General features: G+C 35.8%; 1 protein-coding gene across 1 annotated transcript in view; it reads left to right on the plus strand.

The window, feature by feature from the left end:
• RORB (RAR related orphan receptor B) overlaps positions 1 to 9188 on the plus strand; it is a 144947-nt gene extending 135759 nt beyond the window's left edge. Inside the window, exons 9-10 of the mRNA XM_051789417.1 lie at positions 165 to 277; positions 747 to 9188. Coding sequence (XP_051645377.1) covers positions 165 to 277; positions 747 to 902 — 269 coding nt within the window. The 3' untranslated portion in view covers positions 903 to 9188. The remainder of the gene's footprint in view (positions 1 to 164; positions 278 to 746) is intronic.
• Positions 9189 to 10426: the final 1238 nt, after the last annotated feature.

The raw sequence follows: 10426 nt of genomic DNA on the forward strand, positions 1-10426 counted from the left end.
TGTGTCAAGACACTTTGCCTCTCAAACCATGTCTTCATTACCATGCAGTCCTTCCTCGTGGGAATTACGATTGCTGTGAATGCTTGCCAGCATGGCACACTGTGTGCACCATGAGCATGCCCCACATCTGTGCATTCTTTACCTCTTGTTTTCCTTTTTCTCAGATCGAGCCTGGTTAATAGAGCCAAGGAAGGTCCAGAAGCTTCAGGAAAAGATTTACTTTGCACTTCAACATGTGATCCAGAAGAACCATCTTGATGAGGAGACACTGACAAAGGTAAGTTGTTAAAACAAAAAGCCGAACACTTCTTGATCATGACTCTTTTCTTTTTGTAGCCGTTTCCGCATGTACTACCACATTAATGTAAGATAAAAGTAGTACACTGTGTGCTTGCAATGCTTAGGAGGAGATAGGCTAGTTTGATGTTTGTCCCTATTTCTTCTTACTCCATTTTTTGTTCAAAATACTAATCTTTTTAATTGATACCCTATTAAGAATGAGCCTGCCTTAACAAAATAACCCTCCTTCTAAATGCATTTTTGGCACTTGGCTAAAACTTCTGGGACAATTGTTTTTAGGCTTTTATGGTAAGAAAAATGTCTTGTCTTTTGGATGGGTACTTTTGATGAGGCTTAGAATATTGCATTCAGTTATTCAGCAAGATGCTAACAGTTCATTTTGGAAACTGTAATTTACACAAAATTTGATTCTTCCCTCTCTCCTTTTTTTTTTTAATGTCTCACAGTTAATAGCCAAGATACCAACAATTACTGCACTTTGCAACTTGCACGGAGAGAAACTACAAGTATTTAAGCAATCTCATCCAGACATAGTGAACACACTGTTTCCTCCATTATACAAGGAGCTTTTCAATCCAGACTCAACCACTGGCTGCAAGTGAAGGGGATAATAGAATTTTCACGTAGTCATGGAATGCATCACTATTAAGACAAAAAGAAATGTTTTCATGAAGAACTTATTAAAAATGTCACTACTGCAACACTAGGAATGTCCTGCACTTAATAGAATTATTTTTCACCGCTACAGTTTGAAGAATGTAAATATGCAACTCTGAGTGGGGATGTCATTTTTCTCTTTTCTTTTTTTTTTTTTTTTTTTAACTGACAATGATTATACAGATTTAGGACACTGTGTGTTACCTTTTTTTAATTTACATTTATTGGGGGATGTTTTGGGAGACAGCTGTTCCTAGAATTTTATTGTAGATATACATGAGAATAGAGCAGTACTTTGCAGTATTACTCTTGCTGTTTATTGTTCAAATATTATTTAAGAAAATTCCACTTATTAGATTGCCTAGTTCTATGTTTTTAGATAGTTTAATGCATGTGGAAATTTGTAACTGTCTTGGAAATTATGGTGCATATATGGAATACACACATATATATATGTGCTATATACTTATATATATATATATGAATATATAGATAGATATATATATGTAGGTATTATATGCACACATGCTATAGCTTAAAAATCACATGCTTACATTTAAAGGATGCTCAGCCCAGCTGTAATGTATTTCTTAATCTCCAAGTAATGTATTAGATTTATTTTGGGCAATCAAGATTTGCTTTGCCAGTCAAGAGTTGAATTATCAGCTGCCAATGTGTAATGACAGGATCACTTCTGAGATATGTATAATGTAGTGCATGTGTACTGTGTGTAAATCAAACATCAGGAATGTAACAATGGTTCAAAAGCCTTGTCTGGATGATTTTAGTGGAGAAAGGAGTAGTTGGGTTTTTTCTATTTTCTCACTGTTGCAGGGATAGAGCATATATAAAAGTGAACATAGGACCTGATGTTAGTAAAGTGTCTGGAGTAAAAATGTAGACTATCTCATATGTACATTTTTCTGATTCCACACATTTTATTTTATATATATTGCTTTGAAAAGTAGTTTCAAGTCTTGGTTTGTTTTTTGCTGAACTCATTAGAAAGGTAGGTCATAAGCTCAGTGAAAACCACAGCAAGCCTAAAATATGGCTCTGAAGAGTAGTGGCAGAGGGAGAAAGGGAGGAAAGGAGGAGGAAAGTCAAAGTGGGCAAAGTCCATGGTCGTTACAAAGGACGATATAACTATCACTGTTTCTGAGAGTCATCATCTAGATGGAACGGAGTTTTCATTACACACATGCATCTATGTATGTTTTAAACACATGCATATATGTATGTATATATCTGTATGTATATAACTGTATCTATATATATGCATATAAGGATTTATTTTAGGCTCATTTCAGGAGAGGAGCAAAGCATTGGGGCTTTCTTTTTGCCTCTGAATGGACTGTATGTGCATTTGCTTGTAAAACCAAAGGCAAACACAGAGGGGAGTGGAAGGCTGCCATGGACTTAATCTTGTGGATTAATTAAGTTAATTAGCAGTCATGATTCATGTGTCTGAATTCTGCCAGTGATACAAAACACAGACTTTTTAGCTATAGAAGAGGGATTCAGTTTCTGCTACAGCTCTCTTTACCACCCCTTTTACCCATTGTGAACTTTTCCAGAGAAGTCTCCTCCTGGGATGCCAGCGGAGGGCGTAGAGCACAAATAAGAAGCAGCAGCCAGTAGAGAAGAAAGGAAGTGAGGCCAGGATCACAAGCAGATACCTTTCTTTATTTCAAACCATAGAACAATGCAATCTGAGGCAAGGCAAGGGGAAGCATGTTGGCAGTGAGGCCAAAGAACCCACTCATCTGCCCGGGTTTACAGCAGAACAGTGTCACAGGCAGCCCCCAGGGACAGAGGTGGGCCCTAGAGTGGGTGCAGAAACTTGGTTTGTTGTAGCAATAACTTAATGACTGGCAGAGCTCTGGTCTCAATCTTGTCTTTTCTGCATGACCAAATAATTCACTGGCTATTCCAAGTATTTCGTGGAGTTTTCCCTTGAGTTTCATCAGTCAGTTTGCAAGTTTGCATACAGGTTTCGTGGTAGAATCGAGTCTAGACAACATCACAATTTGTTTGTTCTGTTTTAGCAATGTCAGAACAGGTCCAAGAGTGGTTACAAACTCTCAGCTAATAAATATTTCTCTGTAGGTCCATTACAATGTAGAAAAAATCTGCACAGCAGATTTAGTTGTGCTGAGAATTTTGTTGCAAATATGACATTCTCTTCAAAATTATTTAATCCTATAGAATAGCAATTACTAAAATATTTTTTTTTGCTCCAAATTCTGAGCACATTTCTCTAGTGATTGCATTAAAATGTCTTCAATTAACATAATAAAGCATTGCTCTAGATGCTTTTTTATACCACTCTGACTGACATTCCTTTATAAGGTGATTTATCTGTTTGCAGCCCCTTTTGCATGGCAAATCCATGAAAAGGACCACAATTCCACTTGTTTTTAATATCAAAAAACTTAATTAACTGTGTCTATCTACTGTTTGTGTGGATTTATTTGGGAAAAAAATGAGCCAAACTGAATTCTAGAAGTACTCAGTTTTAACTGCAGGTAAATCGTGTTTTCCTTGTCTTTTCCAACACAAGAACACATACATATATATTTGTTTGAAATACATTATAAATCTATTTTCAGTATATCAAAATTAACATATTTAACCAAACCACAGAAATAGAGAATAAGTGAATAAATACTACTGTTTATAGTGCTAACTAATAAAGAGGTTTGTCATGTTTATAAATAGTCCTCCACAATTGCATTTTACATCTTGAAAACGTTTTGTTCTTTTCAAATAAGCTAATTGCTCCTTGAGATTTTTGAGTTATTTCTTAGTCAAGATAACCAAATGGAGATCACCAGTGTAAAAGACATTATTTAATCATTATCTGCAGGGCTTTTAATCCTTAAGGCACTATTATTAAATCACTCCAACTTCATGACCTTTTCAATCAGTAATGATTGTAGCCACATTTTAAAGATGTGGAAATTAAAGAAAAAAACATTAAATGACTTGTAAGAGACCACAGAGATAGCAATATCCACTTCAGGAATATAAATGGATTCTTGCCTTTTGTCCTAAAAATATTAAGACACTAGCATACAAAATCTTCATTGCCATTCATAGGCATTAGCCTCTACAAACAATTACAAATATTGCCAAACAAGTTTTTACCCTCCAATAAGGTTAATTATCAGCATCTTACTCTGTTTTTATTACTACTTTTACAGAATTTAAGCAAATAGCATTATTGTTTATTTGGAAAATGAAAATTCATTTTCAAACATTATTTATTTATAGTAACTGTAGTGTGGTAACTGTAAATATATTTTATTTAATTTTCTCTGATTTGGGATTGGCCATGTAGCTATAATACTTCTTTTGCCCTTCATTGACTGATTGTAGAACAACAAATAATGATCACATTCTACAGGCTGGATTTTTGTGATTGGTCTTGATACATAGTCATTTACACTCAAAATTTCAAATTCTTGATATTGGATTTCACATATGCAAGTTATCCTGAGACTTTAAATAATAAAATAGCATGAATTTTAGTAAATAACTTCATAATTCCCTCAAAAAATCATTTCAGAAAATATTAGTTCTTGATTTTAGTTTGTCTTGGCTTTCATTAGTCCACAGTAGTGCCTGAAGCTCTTCAATTAAATATCCAAAATTAGAATTTGTCACATCTTTCTGTAGTTATGTTTGTTAATTTTTTTAGTGACAAGCTTTTCAAATGAGACTCTTTTTTTAATGATTGATTAACCTGGGACCTATAAAAAAAGGATATTTAAAGCGTATATTAAGCTACTATTTCTAGCATTGCTGTCCGATAATTGAACCATATTAATCAAAATTAGTCTTGGCATTGAGGAAGCAGATGTCGGCTGTCCATTATACTACCACAAAGACTTTATCTTGCTCTTTGTTTAAAGGATTATAAGATTCATATTTCCTTCTAACGGAGAGATTGCTTTAGCAATTACTAGAAAAGAAGCATGGTAGTAGAAGCCACTTCAGTTGAGCAGACTTATTTCTGAAAGGAATATATGGTTTTTGATTGACTTGTGATAGGCAGCATTTAGGAATTTCTTCTGCAAGTTGTCAGATTCCCTTGGCTCTAACTAGAGTCACTTGAAAATTGAGGCATGTAAACACCACACAGAAAGTGCTCAATCCATCACAAGGTCAGACGTCCTTAGCCTTAAGAGGTCTCCTATGAGTTTTGTGGAGCAGAAGGCAGATGTTGTTCTCATGCTTGTAGTGGAATGTTTTGACTTCATGCTTCCTGTTATTCTTTTCAGCTCAGTTTATTTCTTCTGTTACCCCTTGGGCTCCAATGCTGTTTCAATACCTATACCAGGTTACGGTGCTGCAGGTGGAGCAGCTACCAGACCTACCTGAGAAGATGAACTTTATTATGTGATTTTCTTTGTTCAATGTCATGGTGGCAGCTTGTACGGATGTATGTTTCCCTTTGGGATAGTTTGCAGGGATTTCTGATATAATAACTTCTACTCAAAGAGGGTGCAAAGCTGCTCCTCTGTGCTAGCCTCTTGATCTCCCACCACCGAGCTGTGGGAACTTCTCCAAGGCTTCAGCAGTCTTATAAATTGGTCAGGCAGCTTGGTTAGAGATGTGCAGCTGATGGCTCCTATTCCTGTTGACTTTTCCACCTCTCTGAAGCTGTGCTTCAAAGGTAATTTGAAAGATGTTCAGGTGCCTGACTCCTCCCTCCTGACTCTTCACTGAGTGTGCTGTTTCAGAAGAGCCAAGGTCCAGCCTGGAAGGTGGTTCTTAGTTTCAGAGTCATTGTCTGTTGGACATCTCAGGAATATAGGACTTGGCAATAAGATCAAACTGAAACACGGAAGTTGATTTTTTGTCCAAATTCATTATGTCTAAGCACATATGAAATGGAAACCTGAGACAGAACAGTTTGCTTTTCCCTAGCCATAACAAAGTAGTGTATTTACACCTACCAGCCTGTTCCAGCACTTTCTGCCTCCACTCTAGAAACTAACTCCTGTCTTTGACATCCATTAGGAACAGTGTGTTGAAGATCCCCTCCTCTTCTTTTTAAGTTTCACGCTTTGTAAATGACAATCACTGCTTGATGCAAATGTTGCACTCTATGCCACTCAGGGATATTTCTTTACTAAAAATAGCTATATAAATATAACAGAATAAGGAAGAGAATGTTAAAGGCTTTGAAGAGCATGGGTTGAGCTGCCCAAGTAAACATGACCCAGACAAGGCTTTCAAGCCAGTGATTTAAAGTAACATTGGTATAAACTGAATTCACTGTCAGCATTTCCTCAGCTTGATCTCACTTCACCCATTGTTTCACAGTCAGCAGAGTCCTACTGACCCATCAACTCATGATGTTAAGGTCCTTTTGGAAACAAAATATAAGTGAGCTTTGTACAAGTTACTGAATTTAGACAACTGACAAAAGAAAGTGCAGTTTAAGAGTGCTGAGTTTATGTACATTAATGTGAGCTTATACTCAAAATTGCTGCAGACATGTAAGAAGAAAGATTAAGATGTGGAATAAGTGATAGTTTGTCAGCAGTGATAGGAACACCACCTAGGATACAGAAAAATTACTATAAAGAACAAGTAGGTATGAGCAAGTGACTAACGGCTACCATTTTCTCTCAGGGATGCAGAATCATAGCTAGCCCAGGACTCTGTAGCAATGCTTCTTCATAGTACGATCAGTCCCCTTCTCACCTCAAGAAAACATTATCTGATTTTATACTGTGCTAGTGAACTTCCTAAAATTTTGGAATGTGCTTATCCCTAGCTTTAAACCACATGTTTTCTATATATCTGTCATTACAAGAACACACACAGAAAGATAAATTGCAGTCAATTAGATTGCCAGTCATTAAGTTAATTTCTTGTTTTCAACCAAGAGGTTGTCATCAGCTCTGAGCATTGCTCCTATTATCACAGTGAGTATGTATGATTTTCTGCTCCCTCCATCCTCTGAACTTCCTACACCTAGAAGACAGATGGACAACTTCAAGAGGTGGAGTGGCCAGTATCCCTGTGCATCAAGGTTTTCACAATCATAATCTTTATCAACTGTTCCATTTCAATTTATGTTTTAATCTTTCAGATTGTTGGGAGCCATGGCCAAGTGACTGAAATTCTTGTTAGCATGATACCTTCCCATTAAAAAAGACAGTCTTCTGGCCAGAGGATCTTGTCTCTCTTTCCTTTTCCTTTTACTCCTAGCTCCTAGTGAATGAGGCCTTGAGTGATAAATACTCATCTTTGCGCTCAAAGTTGATCTGTACCTGCAGCTTGCAAGGGAGGCTCCACACAAGTGGTAGGAAGCAGACTCCTTCCTCCCTTTCCTTCATGTCCTCACTTAGCTGTGTTGTCCCTGCATGCATTGTCCCTGAAAAACTGTATGACAATGAGCCCAACATCCCAGTAATTTATCATCCCAGAAGTGGTTTGGAGCTATAAAAGCCACTCGTGTATGCAGTTTGCAGACAAAAGTCATTGTGAAAAGAAGGGACCTAAAATTTTTACAGTGGTAGCTCACAGATCAGTAACTCTCCTAAAAAGGTAGCCTGAATGTGACACAATGGCTGTGTCAGTGTCCTCCAAGTGGTCTTTGCATTTCGTGTTGAGAGAATAAAGCAATGAATAAAATGCTCTGGGAGAAGAGAGATATTTCCTGGGTGTTACTGCAGGCGGCGAGGATAATGCTGCTCATAGTGAGTTCAGTAACATGGTGTACTACATTTACATATTTTCATCATTCTCACAATTCAATCACACCACATTGGGAGAGTGAAAGAAAACATCATTGGATATAGCAGCAATAAGTAAATTATAAGTGTTTCTTTGTAACTGTACTTGCAGAAATTATTTGCTTTGCACGTGGTCTTCTGTACCATAACATAAAGAAAAAAATTCATCTAATGTAGATATCACAGTGGTTTTGCATATTTGTTGAATTTGTTGGCTATAGCTGCTAATTTATGAACAAAGATACTGCTGTTGAAAAAATTGGGCTTCAAGAAAATGCTGAGGCCTGTGTTTATGACTATACATTGGCAGCAGTAAAGTATGTTAAATTAAGACTCTGTCTGGAGAGAATTAAAAAAATGGCTCCTAGTTTTCTATATTATGAACATGTTGGCCCCTTATTTGGGCAACAAGAATGAAACTGCATTGAAAACCAAGCAAGGGTGGATGGTTAACCACCAAGAACAGGAAAGAACAGGCTTTACCTTAAAGACTGTTCCAGATAAAACCAGCTTGCTAAAAAAAAAAAAAGCACTTAAACTTGTCTTGATTAGACACACAGCTTAATAAGTCAAAGTAACTACATTAGGCTGTTGACTTTGGGGATTCAGATTCAGATGCACTACATTTGTGGGTTTTTTAATGTGTCACTTCAATGTCAGAATCAGGCAAAAAAGGTGTTTTGTTGTTAGTAAGATTCGCTAATAATCAGTTAACCCTACAGAGTGTGGACCACACATTCTCGTGCAGTATATGGGGATTTATTCGTGCACTTATTTTTAAAAAGCCACTGAGTAGCATAGCTAGTGAACCAGCCATGATAGTCCTTGCCTCTTGCGTGACTGCAATGTGACCTCTAGTACGCTACGGGGAGCGGCTCTGTGATTGTACTTGTGGCAACAAATAAAGCACAACTGGACTCTAAGCCGATGTTAACACTCAGCTAAATCAAATGCATTGGGTATTTTGAGATTTATGCTAATCGCTGTGAGATAATTCCCATGTTAAACTAATTACTCGAGTTGTAATGAATGGGTGATATAAATAATATAGGAACCAGAATAGCAACAAAATCCCTTATTTTACAGCTGCACTCTCTGCCTCATCTGATTAACACTAAAGAAGTTACTTAAAAACTAAACAAACAAAACAAGAAGAAAGAAACCTGATTATGTATTGTAGAAATGTAGAAGACAAATAAAATATTTTTTCAAATGTAATTACTTTTAATATATGCTTGTGGAAGGTCTGATATTATGTATGCTGTCTCTGTAATTTTTGCTGTAAATAACTTGGGACAGTGAATACACTGATTTTTCTATGTCTCTGTTTAAGCATAAGACTTTGTAATGTGTTTTTTTTTAAAGAGGAAAAACATCAAAGAGCAAATTATGTACTTGCTTCCTTTAAGTGTAATGTACTCTTCAGTTTTTATGGAAACTGATTGTAATAGATAAAGCCTTTTGACCAGCTGTTGATATTTAGTGTATGCTTCTGTTTGTAACTGGAGGGAAAAAATATATGGGACCGTCAATGAAACATGATCTCAGTGAGTCTGTACAGTAAGTATTGTAATAATTCCTGCAGACTGCATTTGACTAATATGGTTTGAAGACAAGTTCCATAAGCAAGTAATGCTTCCTTACAGCATATAGATTTATGAATCCTTCTGGCATGAATTATATTAATAGAAACATTTCTTTCTTTCCAATAAGCAAAATATTTTTGTATACTTTTAATCTCTTATTCAAATTTGAGGTCAGGTCACTTATTAGCTGTAATCTGAAGCCATAACTGATCTTCACCAAATGCACATTTTAAAGATCATAATGGAAAAAAAATTATGTCCAGTTTATCAACAGTTATAATGCAGGCAGGAGCATAAATAACAAGCAAAGTATTTGGATGCTTTTCTGGCATCCAAATATGACTTTAATGGCTAGTATTTTGTGATTACCAATTTATAAAAAAAAATACATAATTAAGATAGATATTTAGATTTAAATGAAGCTTTCTAATATTTTTTAAATATTCCTAAAAATGCTTCCTTGCTTTTAGGATTAAGAGAAGAAATGATTTTTCATATACTTCCCACTTTCAAATATCTAATGTTTTTATCCTATTTCCAGTTCATTTTGTTAGAGTGAAGTGAGATGTTAAGACCCAGGATCCAAGCCCTGAGCTATGTGGTGCTTGGTTGTAGCTATATTGTTGTAAATCAATTTAATTTGAATTTTAGGGGTGTGTTGTTTTCTACTTGGTAAGCATGTTTACCACTATTGGTAATATAGATATCACAGGAGTTGCATTGCCTGTCAAGAAGTATGATAATAAACAATCTAATAAAATATTAATAACATCAAAATTAACCACTCTCAAAAGACGAATAAAAATTCCTTTCTAAAATCAAATGCCTCCTAGAGTCAACACTGATTTATTTTTTTTAATGCTCAACTCTGTAATAACTATAATGTATCTTAACTGGCTTGTAGGTGCAAAAAGCAAAACTGCAAATGAATCGTGACATACTGGGTAAAAATCTGGCTCCATTGAAACCAGCAGCAAACTGTTCACTGATTTCAACAGAGCCAGGAGTTCATCTGGCATTTTTACATCTGCAATTTTCTTCTGATCTTTCTCCCTTGTTTAATATAACTGACCTAATTTATGTGTATGTGAGTAAAAAGACAACCTGATTAATTTAGTAAGTGACCAT

This window comes from Manacus candei, unplaced genomic scaffold (genome assembly GCF_025592945.1).
Source record: "Manacus candei isolate 608988 ecotype Guabito, Panama unplaced genomic scaffold, ASM2559294v1 h1tg000027l, whole genome shotgun sequence".
NCBI lineage: Eukaryota > Metazoa > Chordata > Aves > Passeriformes > Pipridae > Manacus > Manacus candei.